The sequence below is a fragment of the Podarcis liolepis genome (genome assembly GCF_965112155.1).
Source record: "Podarcis liolepis genome assembly, chromosome: Z".
Classification (NCBI taxonomy): domain Eukaryota; kingdom Metazoa; phylum Chordata; class Lepidosauria; order Squamata; family Lacertidae; genus Podarcis; species Podarcis liolepis.
The window spans coordinates 8367418-8390852 of NC_139570.1; the positions used below are offsets into that span (position 1 = coordinate 8367418).

General features: G+C 42.6%; 2 protein-coding genes across 11 annotated transcripts; one reads left to right on the forward strand and one right to left on the reverse strand.

Moving 5' to 3' along the window:
• Positions 1-1035: 1035 nt before the first annotated feature.
• LOC310698806 (heat shock transcription factor, Y-linked-like) lies at positions 1036-5532 on the forward strand. The gene is made up of 2 exons (XM_083486496.1): positions 1036-1837; positions 4659-5532. The coding sequence occupies exons 1-2, from the start codon at positions 1274-1276 to the stop codon at positions 5436-5438; spliced, it is 1344 nt and encodes a 447-aa protein (XP_083342622.1). The 5' UTR covers positions 1036-1273; the 3' UTR covers positions 5439-5532.
• A 2308-nt stretch (positions 5533-7840) lies between these two features.
• Positions 7841-23387, reverse strand: LOC310698864 (protein EOLA1-like). 10 transcript variants are annotated; one of them, XM_083486648.1, is made up of 4 exons: positions 23265-23387; positions 16633-16916; positions 10227-11644; positions 7841-9060 (listed from the first exon to the last, which is right to left on the reverse strand). In XM_083486648.1, the coding sequence occupies exons 2-3, from the start codon at positions 16883-16885 to the stop codon at positions 11421-11423; spliced, it is 477 nt and encodes a 158-aa protein (XP_083342774.1). In that variant the 5' UTR covers positions 16886-16916; positions 23265-23387; the 3' UTR covers positions 7841-9060; positions 10227-11420. The 10 variants fall into 10 exon arrangements, with proteins under 10 accessions (XP_083342774.1, XP_083342770.1, XP_083342772.1 ...); XM_083486644.1 differs by having other exon boundaries at positions 16633-17001; positions 23265-23384; XM_083486646.1 differs by having other exon boundaries at positions 22958-23331.
• Between the last annotated feature and the right edge of the window lie 48 nt (positions 23388-23435).

Sequence of the window (23435 nt, forward strand, 5' to 3'; positions counted from 1 at the left end):
GCAGAAGACTTCTAGCAGGGCAGTGCCACAATTTTTCAAGGGGGCATTAGAATATTCAGATTATAATATCAAAAACATAATGGATAAAGACACAGCCATGTGATGAACACTAGCAGATCTTTAAAAGAGCTTTGTGAAAGAATCTTGACTACATGGAAGAGTTTCCTTGCATTTAGGGTCACTTTTTCATGCTCCATTCTTCAGCTAGGTTGGAAACAGCCATTCCATGTTTGGAAGGACACTTTTTAACCCAAGCCATTTTTCTGTTACTATACAATAAAGTTGCTTGAAATTTGGCATAAAACTTCCTTTGTCTGAAAAAGGAACGGTTTATTTACAATGATAGAAAATTCAGTGCAGGCAGGGCTTGTACTGGAATAGCAAATGAGAAGTTGCTTCCTCCTTCACAAGCTTGCCTGGAACAGATTTCGTCTTCACCAGGTGACAAATTTTAAGCCCATGTAACCATATTTCTCATAAAGCTATGTATTTAACCAAGGTTCAGTATGCACCTAGTGTTTAACTTTGGTGTATGTATTAGGCAAATAGTATTAGCTGAAGGGAGTGGAGACTTGAAGTAGTGTTTGTCACTCTACACCTAAATTGTTAATGAACTTTTGCTTGTAATTGAGGATGTACAATTACGCTACACAGAACAAGGTGGATCTAGCAAGTCAAAAATGTTTCCTTTTCTGTAAGAGCAGGAAGGGTGGGTTCTTAGCTTTCTGTTCCTTACTATAAAATTACAGATTGAAATAGCCTAGAATAACTCCAGTTTCTGGGGTTATTATACCCCAATTTTGTTCTGAACTGTGTTACATGCGGTGGTGGTATTGACACAATTCACTTTTCTTAAGAGAGTGTGCGGTGGGGTTTTTTGTATAGCATTCATGCAACACCTCGAGTAAAACCACCTTTATCCAAGTGCAGGAAATTACACAAACAAACTTTCTTTTTTAAAAAATGGAAGTATGAACTTGCTTGTGCCCTCACTCTTGGAAAAGTCCAGTGGTGCTTTTATGGTGCATATTTTAAGGCAAATATTTGATAGGCTTTGTCCTAATTTTCCTTGTTCAGTGAAGATGCATAAATACTGTTCAGTCATTATGAAACCGTTCGCTAGGAAACCAGAGTTCATTTTGTGATGTCACACCTGCACAAGATAGGTCTCATTGTGATGTTCTAGAACTCCCTATTGAAGCTCCCTACAAGCTAGCATCATTTTTAATAGGCCTGCTGCTGCCTTATCAGCATGGTTTGACTAATAGTATAAATGGCTACAGCTGAAAAAAATTACCAGAACGAGAAGAGAGAAATAGACATGGACCTTCCTGCTGCACAGACTCAACACTTTTCAGCTGAAGATGAAATAGTTCATTCTGCAATCTCAATTTCATCTACTCCGTTGCATGATAAAACTGCAGCTGGTGACACAGTCTTGAGGTCTATGATAGAAGAAAATGCTTTTCAGGCTTTGAATGATGGACCCTGGGCAAAAAGACCACGGCTTGCTCTCTGTGATGATGGTTCTCTTGAAGACAATGATTTCCTATCCCTCACTTTCCCAAAGAAACTCTGGAAAATTGTTGAAAGTGATCAGTTTAAGTCACTGTGGTGGGATGATGATGGGAATTGTGTAGTGATAGATGAAGAACTTTTTAAAAAGGAGGTTCTAGAGAGGAAAGGACCACTGCGCATTTTTGAAACTGACTGTATGAAAAGCTTCATTCGTCAGCTCAATCTCTATGGCTTTAGCAAGATGAGACAGAATTTTCAAAGGTCTGCCTCCCTTGTCGAATTTTTAGCAGAAGAAAAAGCTGCTTATGCATTTAGCAAGGTAAGACCATGGTGTGGTTTTCAAAAGGTAGACATTGCTCAAAGTTCACAGGTTGGTTGCGTTTAATACTGTGCAAGATCAGTCATTCTCCAGAAAAGGGAAAAAAGCAATACAGAATGGAAACAGGTACTTAAGAGAATGAGGAAAAATAGTGGATATTGAGCTACTTCAAGGCCAGGACACAATTGAGTGGACACAACTGAGACAATGTATGTAGTGTTAGTAATTAGGTTAATCCAGAAAGTCGCTAATGTTTCCCCATTCCTCAAATACAACACAATAATGCCTACTTCAAAGCTTTTACCTCCTTTTCTTTTTAAGCTGCTAAACATATTTGAAAAGGAGGGGTTAATTTAATTGTCGTGAATTAGATAAATTCATTCAACATGGGACTGACAAATCCACTGAAACCTAAGATAACCAGCTAAAAAGCATCCTCACTATATGCCACTCACAATGAATACAGTTCATTCTGTATCTGCTCTTAATTCTCACAAGCTCTCTTCAAGGCATCTGAGTGATGCTCTGCCAGGCCGCTCATGATTCATTATGGCAGCTTCTCAAAAGCTAACTCCAACTTTTGCTGTGACAAGAGGCTTTTCTGGATAAATTGGAAAAGTGTACTTCATATTGTACTTTACAATTAGGGACTGCAACTTGCACAGAAAAAAAAAAGCTGGCTGGCTATTATACATTGCAGTTAGTGTAAGAGCACAACTCTAGTTGGTTAGAGCATGGTGCTGATAATGAAAAGGTCATGGGTTTGATTCCCGAACAGCCCACCAGCTTATTCTTGCATTGCATCTATAATTCTATGATGCCTTTGCAATCCTTAATGTTATATTTCTTTAAGAAAGCTTACTTCCCTGAATCTTTGCACTACCTCATTTAAAGATTACTAGGTATTTATTTTCGATTTTGAAGTCAAATTTGGATGTAGCCAGTACCCCTGTAGATGTGAACACTGAGGCACATTAAATATAAACAGAATGAAAGCTAGTTCTGTAAAGGCTCTTGTGATGGGAAGGTTCAAAATCTCAAAATACATGTAGGAGGTGGCCTCAGAATTCCATGAAGAGATGAATGTTGATTACTAAATCAACTAAGCAAAATAATTGAAAGGCCTTGATAAAGGGAGAGGGAAACTATGCGGTACAATATCCGGAAGGAAGAGCTATTCACGCAAATGGAAATTGCTCAGGAATGTCATCGTAAGATTAGTGCCTGTTCAGTGTGAATACTAAATATAGCAGCAAAACACATTCTGTGTGAGCTTAATGCTGTGCACAGACTGCACAAAACAGCACATTATTTAGATTGGATAAATGGAAGTTATATCAATGCATTTCAGATTTACATTCTGTCTCTTAAAAGTTAAACACTCCTAAACCATTTATTACAGCAGGAAAAATTTACAATAGAATCCTATGGGTGTCTGTTGCGACTTACCCCCAGTTAAATGTGCATAGGATGCAGTTTGCGTGCGTATCTCTCACTGAAACCAATGGGATATAGAAGCATTTAAATTTGGCTGAACTATGCCCATTGAGTTAAAGAAGGGGGAATAATAATAAATATAAAAATGGCATTTATTCAAATTGACAACCAAGCATCCTGAACCCTTCATGACTGGAGAAAGACACTTTTTACCAGTAACTGCCAGTCCTTGTTTCAGGAATGTTCTAGGCACTTCATCTTCAGATAAATTATGATACTAAAGGTGTCCCTATATGGGCAAACAAAAACCATCTAGTTTTGCAACTGTTTCCCCAAACAGATAAAAAGTTCTTAGTGCAGAAGGCATGTAGGATACGTGACTAGAGGTTTTCTATTATGCTTCTGACTCCAATTTAGTTGCAAACAAACAAAATGGTTTATTTGCTACAGCAACCAACTAATATGTGCACTTGTTCAAGAATTCTATGAAGAGGTGGCTGGTGCTCAGTGGAATGTGGTAGGGTGGGAAGCAGGGAGACCAACGGTAAGTGGAGTCAGAGCCAACTATTCCTAGTTTTGTTTCCATCTTCCTCCCTGCTGAGTTCTGCAAGGACAACATTGACACTAAGAAGGAGAAAACTGACAGGCAGTGCTACTCCCTGGGCTGGTGGGGGAGGACAGAGGACAGAGTAGTTAGTAGGGCCATGCCTATTACCCCTAATGTGGAAACAGGCCACAGATTCCCTATGACATTAATCCCTAGCATCCTACTTTTAGGGCAGGACCCTAATCTGAAAAACCTATTAAAAAAATTAAAAAATTGTCCAGTAGCACCCTAGAGACCAATTATGTTTTTCTGGGTATAAGCTTTTGTGTGCATGCAAACTTAGTTGGTCTCTAAGGTGCTACTGGACATTTATATATATATATTTCGACTGCGTCAGACTAACACAGCTACCTACCTGAATCTGAAAAACCTATATTCTGGATTTTAAGTCTAGATTCTTCAGAACAATACATCCACTCCCTTTGTAGTTTCTGAGCTCATAGTACATTTAACAAGATCTGTACTCAAGTTTTGAAAATATATCACTTAGCTACTGTTTCCTTTTATTAAGCCTCCCAAAGGCATTATGCTGACAACGTGTGCGCCACCAAATTCCTTCCTCCCGCTTTGCAGCAAACTCTATGCCAGTTTCCACCAACTCAGTTCATAATTATAAGATTACAGAACTGAATGTAGGATGCAAAATCCCACATTTCAGAGCCATTGTGTGAAAATTGAAACATACGCAATGGAGACTGTCATTTTGCATTGCTTCACTGTTGCATTTCTCTTTGAAACCTTATGTTAACTCCATCTCTTCCTCTGTTTTTATTCTAGTTACAGTTCTACCACAACCCAAATTTTAAGAGAGGCTGTCCTCACCTTCTTGCAAGGTGCAAGAGAAGAGTTGGGATCAAAAACACACCACCAATTGCTTTCTCCTTAGATGAGGACTTCAGTGAAAGCTGCTTGAAGAGCAGGTCAAGAAGCCCAGAAGGTCAAACTACTCTGGGACCTGCTACTAGGGAAAGTAACTTCCTTGCAGCTTCCCCAAAGGACAAAATGCACAAAGCTGGACTCCGAAAACCTACTATGCCGAAGGGCCTTGCTGGAGCAGCAGCCCGGCTGAGAAGTGGATACACTGCTTCCCCTCCAACCCCTTTGAGGTCCTCTGAGCAGGCAGCCCCGGAGGACAATGACAACAAAGTGAACCAGCTAGCTCCTTTCCATTTGCCCCAGCACACCAATCATGCTCGAGTCAACACACATGACATAGACTCGACCACCACTACATCTGCTACCTCTTTGTATCATGTCATACCTCCTGTACCCAACAGCCCCTTTGCACCGGTGATGGGGTTGCCAGCCTTCCCAACCATGTACCCAGACTTATCTGCCATGCAGGCTCATTGGGCCAGTTTACTCCCGTTCTGTAATCCATGGTTTTCCATGCCCATGATAGCAGCGGCTTCTGCCATTTCCATGTCAAGATCTTCCCATCATCATCGAACTCCTTCATACCACCATTGCCCTAATTGCAATTGTGCTTCAAATGCTACTTCTGCTTCCAAAGGAGCTGGACCCAAAGCGGCAGACTACAGTGGTTACCATCGATGAAACAGAGGGCAGACTGGAAAACCCCCACCCCTTTTTAAAATAGAGAAAATCAGAATGACGTGGACTGAAGAATAAAACCTCTTTCTTTCCTTTCCTCCTGTCTTGTCTACCTAGGTTAACTGTTTGTATTTCATCATAGAGGGATTAGGAGTAACTTCCTACAATGGTCTAATTGTGTGAAGTGTAGACTTTAATAGGGGAATAGTAGGATAATAGTAATTTTTTGGGGGGTTGCCAGCTTTTTGCTGTTCCTGCAGATGAAAACTGTAATGCACACTTACTTGGGAGTTTTCTCTGTCATCCAATGGGATTATTTGAAGCAAGTGGATTGCCACCAGAAGGAATGCATTAGTTGAACTATACAGCCCAAGCAAAATAGGAACACCTCATGCTTTATGATGGCATGAGAAAACACGTGGCCAAGATGGTTTTGAGGTTCTAAAAATGAGTGAGTAGCACTATAACCTAAGAAGGAATGGCTTTGCCAGGTATACTTAACACACTCTTATTTCGGGAGAGGGCAGATTTTGATGGAGACACTTGAATTATCTCTCATTCAATACTGTCCTTTGTAAACCTTTCACATGTTTTGTTCGATATGCAATCAAAAACAAAAAAGGATAAGTCTGCAATAAGCATCTTCTACACCAAAATACACTGAGAGTTCAGCAGGGTCAATGATAACTGCTACAAAACCAACAGAGCAGAAGAACAGGCGCTGGCCTCATTGACATGTTAGATGACATGTTGAATTAAATAATACGATACGAGGGATGGGGTGGGGTGGGGGAGAAGAGTGTGTTAGTTCTAGTTAACAGTCAAAAGGCGTGGTCTGGTGTGTATTAAAATAGCTGCTATGAAAACATGTTGTATGTGAGGTGGCCTCTGAAGATGGTTTGGAAGCTTCAGCTGGTGCAGAATTCAGACACCAGGTTACTCACCAGGACAAGACAGTTTGAGCATGTAACACCAATCCTGGCCTGACTGCACCGGCTGCCAATTAGTTTCCTGGCCCAATTCAAAGTGCTGGTTTTGACCTACAAAGCCTTAAATGGCTCAGGACCACAATACCTCAAGGACCGCCTCTTTCCACATGAACCTACCCAGACCCTGAGATCATCTTCTGTTGCCTTTCTTTGTGTGCCTCCTCCATGAGAAGTCTGGAGGGTGGCAACACAAATATGAGCTTTTTCTCCAGTGGCTCCCCACTTGTGGAATATTCTCCCCAGAGAGGCTCGCCTGGCACCTTCATTACATAGCTTTAAGCAGCAGGTGAAAATGTTTCCCTTTAAGCAGGCCTTTGGCTAAGGCCTTTTAAACTCTCTGTGGGGTGTGTGTTTTTATTTACTATGTTACTTTTTTTGTTTCTATATTGTAAACTACGGTACTTTGCAATCTTCAGATGAAGGATGGTATAGAAATTAATTAATTAATTAATTAATCATCATCTCCAAAAGGAGAAACCATGGGACAGAGTTATTGGCTACTTAAACCTGTGAAGGACGTCAGTGCCAGTAGTTGAAGAAAGTCCTTTACATTTGGTATGTCAAGTCCAACTTTTAAAACTTCATTTATTATTACCCACTATTGCATTTATAGCCATATTTATAGTTTGCTCATTTCAGTTTGTCCTGTTTGTATTGCAGTTAAACAGGTCAGCACCTGCAATGCTGAGAAGCTCTATTATGAAGGGATCAAAGACAGGATAGTTGGAATCTTTAAAGGGTTTGAGTTTAGCGTGCCGTTCCTGTACCTGTTGAAGGAATTTGAAATTTGCTCTCCACCTTTTTTGTTAAATGGGGCTAGAATAAATATGCATCCAAGCAAATAGTAAAGGAACACATCATATATGGGCCTTCTTCTCTCATCCCCAACCTAAGCAAATACTTAGCATGAAAAGCGAGCTCTGACATTGAATAACCAATGATTGGATTTTATGAAGAGCCAGGGAAGTTGCCACATTCACTGCTACACAGTTGACATGTCAAAGTCACAAAAGATGTGAAAGAAACCGTTGTGGTAGTTTTCAGCCAGTTTTAAAGCGGCATTTTGCTTTACAGTGAAAGCCTCATGTTTGTTACTTAATTCTTTCATCTGTTTATTTTGTATATTTTTAAAATATATGCTCTTTTTAAAATCTAGGACAGTGTGCAGATACTCAATGAAACAGAATCCCCCCAAAAAGATCCTAATATGATGCAATAATAAATAATATATTGTGTGTTCATTATGAGGTTTGATATTCATCTATAAACTACTTCAGATTTCTGTCATGGCGCTAGCTTCTGTTATGAGATCTAGATTCTAGATAATTGGGCAAATGCATGTCTGGAAGAACAACAACAAATGTTTTGAAATAAAAACCAGTGTTTCTAATAATCCTTTCATATACGGTACTGTACTGAAATGTAGCTACTGTTTTTATTGTGGAGTATTTCAGAAGTACCGGTACACTGGATGCCACATTATATCAAAATTACAATAACAGCAAGTAAATTACATAGTAATATTAAAGCATAGATAATAATTTGTCATATTCTAAAAGAGCAGTTGGACTGTTAAATATTAACATCTACCTTTAGATGTAACAAGCTTTTAAGATGCCCAGAATTATTCAGAAAGAAGGAAAGAATGGATATAATCAGTTTTTGAAATACCGTACTTTGCTTGCCAGGGCTCACTTCAGGGCTGGCCCACCCATGAAGCAAAGTGAGGCGACTGCCTTAGGCAGCAGGATTCACAGGGCAGCAGATACTGATGTCTATCTTCAATCACCCTTTCTTTTCTGGTGGGGAAGGAAGGCGCCATTTTGTGGTTCGTCTCAGGTGCCAAAATGTAGTTCTCTGGGCTGGGAGCTGCAGAGTCCTGTAGCTCATTTTGCAGAGGAAAACAATGTGGGTGAGTGTCAATAAATGAGGGGAATTAAGAGAGCTGAGTGGGGGGTGCTCGTGTAATCTCACTGTATGTAAGTTGTACAAGTGACAATAAAGTATTTCAATTTCAATTAGTAGGGGAGTTCTAAAAATGGTTCAATCCATGTGAATCTTAACTAGCTGTCATAACTCATAAATGCTTTTTACATAGATGATTTTATATGCACACACTAAAAATGCAATGGCCCAAAGAAAATTCAGAATGCTAAAAAATCTCACTTTAGACCTCTGAGAGGCCCAAGTGACCTGCCAAACATTCTTAGAATAAAACATCACATTGAACTCCGGTATGGGAAGCAGAAATACCTTTACAACCCTATGGTGCCAAGGTCACTGAGGTGGCATTTCCTGTCATCCTTAGTCTTGGTCAACACCGCAGAGCCCACCACTGACCTATGGGGAAAGGGAGTGTGGCTGAGCAGCATAATAAAACAAAGGATGGTGAACCTTTGGCACTGTAGATGTTGCTGGACTCCAGTTCCCATCTGCACCAGCCAGGATGACTCCTGGCCAGGTGTGATGGGAACTCTACCCCAGGAACAACTGGAGTGTTATCAGTTACCCACCCCTGATCTAAAGAAAAGTAGACCACATCCTCCTTAGCAGGTTTAATAAACATCCATAGCATTTCTAAGCACAGTGGTACCTCGGGTTAAGTACTTAATTCGTTCCGGAGGTCCGTTCTTAACCTGAAACTCCCCCCCCCCTCAAAATAACTTTTATTAACTGACCAATCAAATCAAATCAAATCAAATCAAATCACATCACATAAATTCCGAATTACACAGCCGAATTTTAAATTTTTGTTGGGGTGACCCATATTTCAAGTTCCGAAGGGGGATTCCGATCATCTTCTTGCTGCTGTGTTAATATCCACAAATCTGTCCAAATAATTTTCATAATTCTATCCAGTCTTATCTTGCTGTTTCCACATCTCATCTTGTTCATATATTTTTCTTTTTTTCTTTATGATCTCTTCTGATAATCTCCTTAAGCAGGTAAACACCAATTATAATACTGTATGAATTTTTTCGTTCGTCCAGTCATCATATCAAGATGGTTTCCATATATCATCACTTTCATAAATAACAGCACTCTTTCCATCATTAATCTCGCAAGTCTGTCACACTTTAGTCCCTCTGAGGAGGCTCACCCACAATATGAAAACAGATCTTTCCTCCTCCCAGACATAAATCTTTCGACGGAACTTGCCAAGACGGCAACAATATTTTTTGCTGCGTCATTCCAAAGGTCTTATGCTTTCAACGATCTTCTTGAAACATGCTTTGGTTAGAAAATTATCTCCACACAGTCTTAAATCCACAGCTTAAGTCATTTAAACAGCATTTCTGACTTGTGACTTGTGTGTGTGTGGGGTGGGGATTCTTGGTTAATCACATAGAGAAAAGGAAGGAAAGTTTTTCGCCCTCCCCCATCCAGTCCCGTTGCCGAACATACCGAGCCTTCGTGTGTCTTCTCATGATTTATTCTTGTTCCTCCGAACCATCTTGTTTATCAGAGATCTCTTCAGTTAGCAGTCTTTACTCCCCCTTCTTCCTTGAAATATGTGCATTAGCTTCCTCCTAATTGTTTCTTTTGAAGTTGCTGCAGCTAGAGGCGCGAATCAGAGACAGCGTCTAGGAGCGCCGAGATCCACACAAGGGCTTTCTGCCTAGTGCCCCCACCCCCACAAATTCGGGGGTGGTATAGGGCACAGCAGGCAAGGGCAGCCCCCCCACACCCTTGGGGGGGGCAGGAGGCTGTTTACTCCCATCACAGCCTTTTAATTACCTCGTGTGAGTCGGAGAGATGTTATTGTCAGCCATCTTCCGATGTGCCCCTAGTGGCCACCAACCTGAAACTGTTCTTAACCTGAAGCACCACTTTAGCTAATGGGGCCTCCAGCTGCCGCTGCGCAGCTGTGCGATTTCTGTTCTCATCCTGAAGCAAAGTTCTTAACCTGAGGTACTATTTCTGGGTTAGCAGAGTCTGTAACCTGAAGCGTATGTAACCTGAAGCGTATGTAACCCAAGGTACCACTGTAACAGGATTCATTTCTATAGAAGCAGAGTACTGTGTATGGCATTACATCCACAAATAGCACAAGGGGCATAGGAAGCTGAAAGGACAGTTGCAAAGTAGTGAGGAAGACTCTGAATGGAGCATTTAAATGAGTTTACTAAAAAGGGGTGGAGGGCATGGATTAGCCATTTGTGATGAGACCATAGACCCAATAGGAGCAGAGTAATTAAGAGTGAAAGCTCTGGGGGAGGGAGTGGGATTAACTGATGATCTGTTTATTTCACTTAATTAAGAAAAAGTGTTTAATATTCCATAATGTGCATGTAAATGATGATGATTAATATTTATTTATACTCCTCCCCCCCGATGGAACTTAAGGTGGTTTATAGATAAAAACAAGAACCACTAAAAACAGGAAAATCAATTATTAAACTACAATTAAACAATGATAGAATTAAAACTACATACGTATTTAAGACCTGTTTGAAACATGCCAATAATTACAGAAAAACGGCATGGCACCAGCCCTTTCATTAAAAGCAGTCAGTTTCCCAAACTGTTGGAACAAAAACATCTTTCATCTGTTGGCAGAAGGACAACAAGGAGGGAGCCAGTCTAGCTTCTCTAGGAAGGGAGTTCCAAAGTCTGGGAGCAGCCACCAAGAAGGCCCTCCACCACATCCCCTCCTGTGCATGCCTGTGAAGGTGGCAGAACAAAGAGAAAGGCCTCCCATGAAGATCTCAACATCTGGGCAGGTTTGTGTGAGCAGATATGGTCTTTCAGATAGCTTGGACCTAAGATGGATAATTCACAATAATCCACATCTTAGAAGCTTCAACAAAGCATACTTTTACTGGTGACCCCAACTATTCCATTAAGGTTCTCCATTTGCAAGAGTGATAACACCAAGGTATAAGGCACTGGCTCACTTTATAATAGTGGTCTACATTAAGGTCAGTAGAAGAAAATTATTCCACTTAAGTAGCTTGGAAAATGTAGAGTTAAGGGACCATAAAGAAAAAAATCTTCAGGAGTAGTCCAAAGAAGGAATCAGTTCCTCTGGGATGTCCACCTGCCAGACATCTTTGCGTCCTCGTGTAGGAATAGGTTCCAACAACCATCTGGGGTTTGAAATAACTGTCAGGTATTTCTGCTCCAAGCCTGAGAGGATGGCTTTATTTTCTAGTACCAAAATGTCTTCAGGAGGCAAGAGTTCTGGGCACTGTGATGTCTCCCCAATGTCAATTAGTCCTGTATTTAAAACACAAATATTGCTATAATTTTCTTCCTAAAAAAATGAAATTACGGGCCTATTTATTTTTATTTGCAGGACTTTATCCTGCCCTTCAGTTTGAAGCATTTGGGGCAGTTTACAGAATGTAATAAAATACAGTAACAAGACAAAGAATACAATTGTTAATGACAGCATCAAACTTTAAAAAGTCAGGAGATAAAAGAGATTAAAAAGATCTGGGTGGGCAGACTTCTCCTGGAATCTAAACGATAACAGTGTGGCTATCACATGAGCCTTCACAAGGAACAAACTCCATAAATGGAACCCTACAGCTGGAAAAGTTGCTTGCTCTCACAATAAGTAGATACCCAATAGGCTAACAGATAGGGGAATTGGTATTTGTGGTATAGTTCCAGCTCTCTCACGCATTTTCCCTTGCTTTGTGACATTCCCCCAGTGCTTCCTTTCCCCTCTTTAACCTATTTACTAGTCTGTATGAGAGGAGTATAGAAACCATTGGTCCTCTTTGTACCCTGCTACAAATGGTGCTTCCAGCCAGAGCCTTTGTAGTAAGCTTAGCAGTCATGGGATAAGGGAGTGGGTCGTATGGTGGATCAGTAACTACTGGTAGTTAAAGAACAGGAAGCACAGAGTAGTAGGAATAAACAGGTAGTCCTCACAATAGAGGGAGGCAGTGTGCTATGGGACCAGTGCCTTTTAAAACTTGTTCATAAATGATCAGGAGTTAGATGTAAGCAACAGAATGGCCCCCCTTCATGGATCACTGCCTTGCAGTGGCGAAGGGGCTTGAAGAACTCAGAGAAGCTATGAACCATGCTGAGCAGGGCACCCAAGATGAACAGGTCATAGTGGAGAGTTTTGACCAAACGTGATCCACCTAGAGGAGGAACCGGCAAGCCACTCCAGAATCCCTGCCAAGAAAACTCCATGGACAAAGACAACAGGCATATAAAAGTTATGACGCTGGAAGATGAGCCCCTCAGGTCGGAAGGCATCCAACATGCTACTGGGGAAGAGCAGAGGACAAGTACAAGTAGATCCAGAGCTGATGAAGTGGCTGGGCCAAAGCCGAAAGGACGTTCAGTTGCGGATATGCCTGGAAGCGGAAGGAAAGTCCAATGCTGTAAAGAAAAATATTGCATAGGTACCTGGAATGTAAGAACCATGAACCTGGGTAAGTTGGATGTGGTCAAAAATTAAATGGCAAGAATAAATATTGACATCCTGGGCATCAGTGAACTAAAATGGACGGGAGTGGGCGAATTCAGTTCGGATGACCATCATATCTACTACTGTGGGCAAGAAACCCGCAAAAGAAATGGAGTGGCCCTCATAGTCAACAAAAGAGTGGCGAAAGCAGTACTGGGATGCAATCTCAAAAATGATAGAATGATCTCGATACGAATCCAAGGCAGACCTTTTAACATCACAGTAATCCAAGTTTATGCACCAACTACTGGTGCGGAAGAAACTGAAATTGACCAATTCTATGAAGACTTACAAGACCTTATAGAAGTGACACCAAAGAAGGATGTTCTTCTCATTATAGGGGATTGGAATGCTAAAGTAGGGAATCAAGAGATAAAAGGAACAACTGGCAAGTTTGGCCTTGGAGAGCAAAATGAAGCAGGGCAAAGACTAATAGAGTTCTGCCAAGAGAACAAGCTGGTCATCACAAACACGCTTTTCCAACAACACAAGAGACGAGTCTACACGTGGACATCACCAGATGGGCAGCATTGAAATCAGATTGATTATATTCTCTGCAGCCAAAGATGGAGAAGCTCAATACAGTCAGCAAAAACAAGACCTGGAGCTGACTGTGGCTCAGATCATCAGCTTCTTATAGCAAAATTCAAGCTTAAACTGAAGAAAGTAGGAAAAACCACTGGGCCGGTAAGATACAATCTAAATCAAATCCCTTATGAATACACAGTGGAAGTGAGAAACAGGTTTAAGGATTTAGATTTGCTGGACAGAGTGCCTGAAGAACTATGGATGGAGGCTCGTAACATTATACAGGAGGCAGCAACGAAAACCATCTCAATGAAAAGGAAATGCAAGAAAGCAAAGTGGCTGTCCAACGAGGCCTTACAAATAGCGGGGGAGAGAAGGCAAGCAAAATGCGAGGGAGATAGAGAAAGATACAGGAAATTGAATGCAGATTTCCAAAAAATAGCAAGGAGAGATAAGAAGGCCTACTTAAACGAGCAATGCAAAGAAATAGAGGAAAACAACAGAATGGGAAGAACCAGAGATCTGTTCAAGAAAATTGGAGATATGAAAGGAACATGTCGTTCAAAGATTACCATAATAAAGGACCAAAGTGGTAAGGACCTAACAGAAGCAGAAGACATCAAGAAGAGGTGGCAAGAATACACAGAGGAATTATACCAGAAAGATATGGATGTCTCTCGTACACCCCAGGTAGTGTGGTTGCTGACCTTGAGCCAGACATCCTGGAGAGTGAAGTCAAATGGGCCTTAGAAAGCACTGCAAATAACAAGGCCAGTGGAAGTGATGGTATTCCAGCTGAACTATTTAAAATTTTAAAAGATGATGCTGTTAAGGTGCTACACTCAATATGCCAGCAAGTTTGGAAAACTCAGCAGTGGCCAGAGGACTGAAGAAGATCAGTCTACATCCCAATCCCAAAGAAGGGCAGTGCTAAAGAATGCGCCAACTACCGCACAATTTCACTCATTTCACACGCTAGCAAGGTTATGCTTAAAATTCTACAAGGAAGGCTCAAGCAGTATGTGGACCGAGAACTCCCAGAAGTGCAAGCTGGATTTCGAAGGGGCAGAGGAATCAGAGACCAAATTGCAAACATGCGCTGGATTATGGAGAAAGCTAGAGAGTTCCAGAAAGACATCTACTTCTGCTTCATTGACTATGCAAAAGCCTTTGACTGTGTCGACCACAGCAAACTATGGCAAGTTCTTAAAGAAATGGGAGTGCCTGATCACCTCATCTGTCTCCTGAGAAATCTCTATGTGGGACAAGAAGCTACAGTTAGAACTGGATATGGAACAACTGATTGGTTCAAAATTGGGAAAGGAGTACGACAAGGCTGTATATTGTCTCCCTGGTTATTTAACTTATATGCAGAATTCATCATGCAAAAGGCTGGGCTGGATGAATCCCTAGCCGGAATTAAGATTGCTGGAAGAAATATCAACAACCTCAGATATGCAGATGACACAACCTTGATGGCAGAAAGTGAGGAGGAATTAAAGAACCTTTTATTGAGGGTGAAAGAGGAGAGTGCAAAATATGGTCTGAAGCTCAACATCAAAAAAACGAAGATCATGGCCACTGGTCCCATCACCTCCTGGCAAATAGAAGGAGAAGAAATGGAGGCAGTGAGAGATTTTACTTTCTTGGGCTCCATGATCACTGCAGATGGTGACAGCAGCCACGAAATTAAGAGACGCCTGCTTCTTGGGAGGAAAGCAATGATAAACCTAGACAGCATCTTAAAAAGTAGAGACATCACCTTGCCAACAAAGGTCCGTATAGTAAAAGCTATGGTTTTCCCAGTAGTGATGTATGGAAGTGAGAGCTGGACCATAAAGAAGGCTGATCGCCGAAGAATTGATGCTTTTGAATTATGGTGCTGGAGGAGACTCTTGAGAGTCCCATGGACTGCAAGAAGAACAAACCGATCCATTCTTAAGGAAATCAGCCCTAAGTGCTCACTGGAAGGACAGATCGTGAAGCTGAGGCTCCAATACTTTGGCCACCTCATGAGAAGAGAAGACTCCTTGGAAAAGACCCTGATGTTGGGAAAGATGGAGGGCACAAGGAGAAGGGGACGACAGAGGATGAGATGGTTAGATAGTGTCTCTGAAGCTGCAAACATGAGTCTGACCAAACTGCGGGAGGCAGTGGAAGACAGAAGTGCCTGGCGTGCTCTGGTCCATGGAGTCATGAAGAGTCGGACACGACTAAACGACTAAACAACAACAACAACAACAACAGAATGGCCAAGTTTCCTAATGACACCAATAAAGCTAAATTTGGGGAGATTTAGGACAGGCAAAAAGGAAGTGCGTCTTCATGCAGCACATGCTTAAACGATGAAATTTGCTATGGCAAGATGTAGCACTAGTTGCCAGCTTGGGAAACCTCAAGAGAGGATTAGAAAGATCACAAACATGGGAGTGTTATTGCACTAGTGTGGATTCTCAGTCTGGTTAGCCACTGTGACAGCAGGGTAAATGAGCCTTGCTAGGTAAGACAAAAGGCCTTCTTTAAGTTGCTTATAAAACACAGAACATAAAATACGGAACTTAAGTGTATTACTTTAAATTCTCAATGTGCAACTGGCTAAAATACAGATTGCATGCTTTCCCTTGAATCTTCATCAGAAAAAGGGCTCAACAGTTAACTTTTCTCTTTTTTTAATGGAAGTTGAACATTCAGGGAGGTGATCTGAATATTTACTAGGGGACTAGGCTGTCTTAGCTCATTTGCTTCCTACTTTATGGTCATAGCCTTGAAAGGTCCTGCAGTAACACCCCACCATTTGATGAACCTTCTTCCAGTTTCTCTGCCCTTCCCCTTGTTCTGTGCAAGATATACTTTCCCAGATGTACTTTCACCATCCTCATGATAGAATATGAGCAGATTCTTTAGACTGGGGTGGGCAGAAGTATAATAATAATAATAATAATAATAATACAGTGGTACCTCTAGATACGAACGAGGTCCGTTCCGGAGCCCCGTTCATATCTAGAAGCACGTCTGCGCACGCATGCGTCGCTTTTCGCCGCTTCTGCACATAACGTCATTTTGAGCGTCTGCGCATGCGCAAGCGGCGAAACCCGGAAGTAACACGCTCCATTACTTCCAGGTTGCTGCGGAGTGCAACTCGAATGCGCTCAACTCGAAGCGTATTCAACCCGAGGTATGACTGTACTCTACAAAGTCAGCATTTCATGTCTACTGGAAATTTAAAAGTTGAGTCACTGTCACTTACCTGCCACAACACCTCTTCCAAACCTTTCACCTGCATCCAATAGCTCTTCAATTTGAGTCACTGTCATCCCAAGCCTGTTTGTGAGGATGTCTTTCCAGGCTTTGTCGTCCCAGTCTTTAAAAGCAATGTGGACAGCAATGGTACAGGACTCATACTGGGCCAGCAATGGTCGCCAACGGGTCTCTATTGTTTTTACTTCGTTTAAAACCAACCCAGCATAAGGTTGCCGGAAGGAAAGGCAGGGAAACTTCATTCTTCTTTAGTTCAGTCCTTTCTTGCATCACCTTTATTTCCAAACAAACAATTTAAAACCAGAATGAGGAACACATATTCTCTCTCGGCAAGTGTTCAGGGATTGAATGAATCTGCCTGCCAAATTCCAAAAATGAGGGTTGCTTAAAAGCTGCAACATGACTTGGGAATTCAAAAGATATTTCAGTTGAATTAATAGAATTTAGTTTTGTAAGTAAAATGTGTGTAAAATTGTTTAGAAAACATTAAAAATGATTGCTAAGTAGTTGCAGTTATATTATGTAGTTATATAATTATTATTAAGCACTACCTGACTTTTCAGAAGGTGAAATTGAAATTATTTGGTTTCTGAAAGCAGTTTATGGGCTTCTTCCTCCACTGTAGGTTTACCAAGTGAAATGCTGTCTAAATCACAAAAATAGCGGCACATTTGGACTCCTCACTCCCAAAAACATGTTTTCAAGACCTCTTCTCACTGAGAACATTTGCTAAAGCTATGTCTCGCCCGCTAAAATGGTCTGCCCTAAGCGACGCCACAGAGATCCTCAACTACCACATGAATCTCCTTCTTTTTATTTTACACAGCACAGTATTTCAAATAGCTGTCATTCCAGCCCACCTTGGCTTGCGAAGCAGACCCTTTGCTGACCATTTTAGTCCCATGTGCACAGAAGTGCGAGGGGCAGGAGGCTGGCGTCCAAAATGCATGTGTAAAGGTTTAATCGCAAGTGCTGCAGAACCCTGTGATGTCATATACCCTGCGGCAGTTGGAGCCGTTATGGCAGTTACATCTTAGCAGTTAAGAGCAGCAGGTTATGTTCTGTTGTGCCGCCTCAGAGTCGGTTAGTCTGTGACACTTTAATCTACGAAAGACATAGTTGTCAACTTTCAGATTTGAAAATATTAGATCAGCAGCCTCGAAAATAAGGGATCAGCAGCCTCACCTGTCCTGGGGACAGTCTACAGGATATCTAACAATCCGGGACAGCAGCGGGAAGCGGCGCTGGAATAAGGGAATTTCCCGCAAAAAAAGGGAAGGTTGACAGCTATGGAAAGACCGTGTTAGCAATTCAAGAAACATCCACCGTATGCATCACCTATTTAATCTGCAGCTGCAAGTACGCTAAGTAAAAGTCAGGTGTTGTTTTAAACTTTGTGTGTGTGTGTGTGTGTGTGTGTGTGTGTATTCTTCTTTTACAATTTAGAATACTGCTTTAAACATCCTTAAAATACCTTCCCTTCTTCTCTTTCCATGGCTCATTTTGCATATCATAAATCCCTGCTTTTTTATTTTTACAAAAACTAAACCATTCAGTATTCCATTATTCAAAACTTATTCACACCGCGGAATTTATCTTAATGCTGCTAACATTTTCAAGTGTACACAATTCCCCCCTCCATATATATTCAATAAACGTTTTCCAATCTTCTCTAAAGGTATGGTCTTCTTGTTCTTTTATTCTATATGTTAAATCTGTGAGTTGTGCATATTCCGTCAACTTAAGATGCCACTCTTCCTTTAGTTGGGACCTTGCTCGTTTTCCATTTTGGGGCTAACAAAACACAGGCTACCGTAATGGCATACATAAATTACCTTTTTTTGACACTTGGGAAGTTGATGTAAACTTTTAAAAGAGGGGTCTTGCGTAGTTTCTACAAGAGGAAAAACAGAACTAATCAAAGGGCCAAGCAGCCCAGGGCTGCTACTATGAAATTTGGGAACTAAAACTAATCCCCACAAGGAGGAGGTTTAAGAGAGGATGCTTCCTAGGGAGCAATTCCCGTGGCATGCAGCAGGATCTTTCCTTTTTCTCTCTCTGAGTGAAGCCTCCTCTTAAGCCCATGCTGCACTTGCCTTCTCCACCCTCCACACCTCCTCCACCTTTTAACACCAGAGTGTGAGTTGCCAGTTACAGAAAGAGACTAAACCTCACCTGGCTAACCCATGGCTTTTCCTTGCAGCCATGCGCAAAGCTGGGAGGGAGGGAGTCGCCGTAGAGGGAAGGGAGGGAGTGGGGTTCCCAAGGGTCATCTAGCCCAACCCCCTGCAGTGCAGGAAGCAGTTAATGAATTATGGAATCACGGAGTTGAAAGGGGTCCTGATGGGTCATCTAGCCCAGAGGTGTAGCAAGGTCAGGTGGTACCCAGTGCAGAATATTTTTTTTGTCACCCCCGCCCAGTGGAGCTGGCCCAGTCTCCAAAGGCACCGTTGCGTCTTGCCAGCAATGTCTGGGCGCATCCAGCGCTTTCCCCGCCTGTCTGGGCTGGGTGGTGGGGCTGGTTCCAGAGGGGAAAGCGAGCTCCCTACGTAGCGCCTAGGCTGCTAGAGGTCCCTGATTTCCAAAAAGCCACAGGGGCAAGGGCGTGGGGCTATTGTCCAATGGCAACAGCCCCCCTCCCAAACCTAACTGAGAAGACTATGTTTTTAACCCCCAGATATCTCATGGTAATATGTGGGAAGTTTTTTTGGCGTGAAGTGTAAGAATCTGATTTGATATTTTAAGCAATGTCATTAATGTGTTGTTTGTTATGTTTTATGTGTGATGTGCAACTTGAAAATGAATAAAAATATTGTTAAAAAAGAAGATCATGTCTATATCTATAGCTATAAATGTAGTGGTTTTCTATCTAACTACATATATTAATTAACATAGCAAATTAAGGCTGATTATGTTATCACTAATTACTTTTGTTGTGAATGATCACTGTGTTTTTGTTGCATACTTTAAACTCATCCACTTAAGAGATTTTATTTACAATTAATTGGCATGCAAATTCTGTTGAATAATTGCATAATAATCTCAGCCTATATTTTATACATCCCATAGTCATTTTACTCCAATGTTTAAAACATTTTGAATATTAGTATTGCTACCTATATGACTTATTAGTCACTTACTGCAAGAAATCTCTAAACAACTTATAAAAAAGTTAAGGCACAAATGTGTAGCACAAAACTGTAACAATACATTTCAGTAACACCATTTCAATAATCCATAAACAGGCCCATCTGAACCCCCCCCCTGCAGAATATTTCATCAAATAGGCCATTATCAAGCTAATCATAATCCATCAAGTTTTAGTTTAGCATCAGAAAGATGACTTAGCATTTATGGTGGTGCCATGTGGACCCCTAAATAAATTTGTTAAAGTGGTCCTGGATTCTTCATTCTTTTAGCAGCTTCGGGTGTTTTAATAAGACATTAGTACTAATATGGGGCCTAGCTTCTGAATAATCATGCATAGAATCACATTCTATACCTAACTATTTTAACGCCTGCAAAACAGAACCTTTTCCAATAAAGCCCAGCAATGGTATTTTTTATAAGATGCTACTGTTTCTTTTTACAGTGGTGCCTCACAAGACGAAAAGAATTCGTTCCGCGAGTCTTTTCGTCTTGCGATGTTTTTCGTCTTGCGAAGCATGGTCCGTCGCAACTGCGCCTCTTCAAGCGGCTTTAAAAAAAAAGCGCAAGACCTTTTTGTCTTGCGAAGCAAGCCCATAGGGAAATTCGTCTAGCGAAGCAACGCAAAAACGGAAAACCCTTTCGTCTAGCGAGTTTTTCGTCTTGCGAGGCATTCGTCTTGCGGGGCACCACTGTATTTTTAGTGATTGTAATTTTAAAATTGCTTTTAACACTGTATTTTAAATGGCTGCAACCCAGCCCAGAGCCTTAGAGCAAAGGATAGTTAACAAATTAAAATAATAATAATAATAATAATAATAATAATAATAATAATAATAATAAATAGAAATGGAGATGGGGTAAACTTGGTGCTCGGGTTTCCGAAAGAAACGTATTGTGGGTGCCTTCAAGCGACTTCCGGTTTGCCCGGCCTCCTCACCTAGGGGTTAACCCTCTTCCCTGAATCTTGATGTGCCAGGACTGGCTGTAGTTACTGAAGAAAAAGTGCTGTCTGCATGTGCTCAGGAGCACTCTTGCTTGCAATATTTTCATGTGTCCGAGATGAAGTTGGGCAGAGGGAGAGGGAAATCACGCAAAGAGGGATGGCCCTTTATTTTATTTTTTTACTATTTACATTTATACGCCACCTCCTGCAAGGTCACAGTGGCCTGTATGGTTCTCCCCATCCACTCACAACAACAACCTTGACTGAGAGACAGGTCCAAGGTCATCCAGGCAGCTTGATGGCTGAGTGGGGATTCGAACCCTGGTTCTCCCAGGTCCTAGCCTGACTTCTAATTCCTCTTCCCCTTCCCTCTCTCATCTGAGGCGTCCCAGCAAGAGGCCAGCATCCTGTTTTCTCACCTCTGGGGAGCCCACAAGCAGAGCATTGGTGGAGGGGAGGAGGAAGCAGGTGCCACCGATGGACTTTGTCCTCCACCCCAAAATAGCTGTCCAGAGAACACCAGTAGCATCCTGAACACTCCTTTTTATTAAATAAAAGTATTTTAAGCTCATGACCTGCTGTCACTTCCTCCCTGGCCATGACTCCTCGCTGCTTTCCATTTGCATTTTTTCCCTTTGTTTTCAGCCTTCTCTGCCCTGCCATTCTTTCTCCCTGTGTATTTCCTCCTCTGCACGTGCATCAACTCCTCCAATCGCTGTTTCAGCTCCCACAAAACTTTTCCTTTTGCCCCCTCCCCAGCTCAGCTCCCGTCAGACCTAAAACCCTGTTTCAGCTAGGAAGTTGCAAGCCATTTAAAGACCGTTTTTTAAAAAAAAAATAAGGGGGGGGAGTGTCATAGAAACGGGCTGTGCTTTCAAGTTCTCCATAAATTATCTGGGAAATTCTAAAGCTTGCCCCCTTTTTTGTGGCTTCTGAAGTTGACCCTAATAAAGGTTATTACCAACTGTGGAGCTTGGAATATTCTTCCTATAGACACAGCTATGGTTTGCTTTTTATGCATCTTTCTGCAGGAATATTTACTTTTGGTTGGTTGGTTGGTTGAAGCGGGACACTGGGGTGCTGTTTCTCTTTTTTGAAAGAAATATTATAAGATCTCGTACCACAAAGCTATCACAAGGCACTAGCCAAAAGTAGGTTTACTAAAGGGATGGCCGCTTGTACTTTTGACAGCAGCAGCACAATACAAAATTTAGGAGAAGCACGTACAGGCAGGGGTACCTCCAACTCCACCTGGTTTTTTGTGTGGTTGTTGTCATTATGCACTTGGTAAAAGTGCATTAAGTTCTCTTTAAGGAAAAGAGGAGAACGCTATCTATCCTGGCTCTTCCTTTTAAATTGGGGACTATTATCAGCGCAGCCCCAAGCAATGTTTACTCAGCAAGTAAATCCAACAAACTTCGACCGGGTTTACTCGCGGGGAAGTGTGCATAAGCTTGCAGCCTGCCTCCTCCAACCCTCTCTAGTGCGAAGGCTGAGGAGAGGAAAGAGCAGCCGCGAACACTGCGCAAGGGAAGTGAAGCTCCTAGGGTTGACTCTTTACTTTTCTTATTTCCGTGTTTCTGCTCTCCCGCATGCGCGGGACTCAATCTCTTCAGACCGTACCATTAGCAGGTCATGGTGCGGGGGGTGCCCGCTCTTTCCCCAGCAACTATTGAGCTTATTCGCCCCTGGAAGCTTTCCGACTAGCCTTTGCTTCAGTTCCTCGTTTTGGCTTTGGCCTCCCCACCCATTTCCGGACGTTGGTACACTCCTCTCCCAGCAGATCCTGTGGCTGGTCAAGACCACCTCACTTGCCCCATGGGGGTCGCCGGCGGGAGCGGGGCGAATCATAGCTGTCAAGCTTTCCCTTTTTTAAAGGGAAATTCCCTTTTTCCGAACAGGATTCCTCGCAAGAAAAGGGGAAAGTTGACAGCTATGGGCCGAATGTGGATCCCCCTTTTCAAGCTGAAGGAGAGTGACATTCGGCGCCCCCCCAAGCCTACAGCGAGCCGAGGGCGCTTTGCCACTCTCTGAGTTTGGGGGTCGTGGGCGTTGGGGGGGCGCGCCAAATGTCACCCCCTTCAGCCTGGCACCTGCTGCGGCCGCACCCCCGTCGCTACGCCCCTGATCTAGCCCAACCCCCTGCGATGCAGGAATCGCAGCAGAGGGTCACCCAATCTCTGTTTTGAAACTTCCCGAGGGAGTCTAGCTTCTTGCTTACCTCGCAGATGTACTGATTGCTGATGTACTTCTTGCCCCCGGTGCGCTCACTGGCTACCCCCACCCCTCCGAATCAGGCAGAAATCCTGAGGCGGGGAGTTCCGCGAGACAGCTCACCCCACGGCGCCCAGGCCTCTCTCCCGCCCTCCTCCGACCACGGGCGCTGAACTTCTCCCCACCCCCGTCCCCAATGATGGCGTCTATTCCTGTCCCTTCACGCGCCCCCCCCCGCCCGCCAAGGTTGGAGGCCGGCCGAAGCCGCGGCCTCTCTGCCGCCCCCTATCCTGCTTTCCGCGCACCGCCCTCACCTCCCGCCGCGGCAATGCTCGGCTCCGCCGTTCCCCAGGCTGCGAAGAGCGCAGTTTATTCATACGATGCTCTCTTCCCTTCTTTCCTACACGGGAAAGTCTCCTCATGAGATGGAAATCATGGCGCCGGAAGCGGGGGGGGGGCTCTTTCCCCTGCCGCTTCGCCTCAGA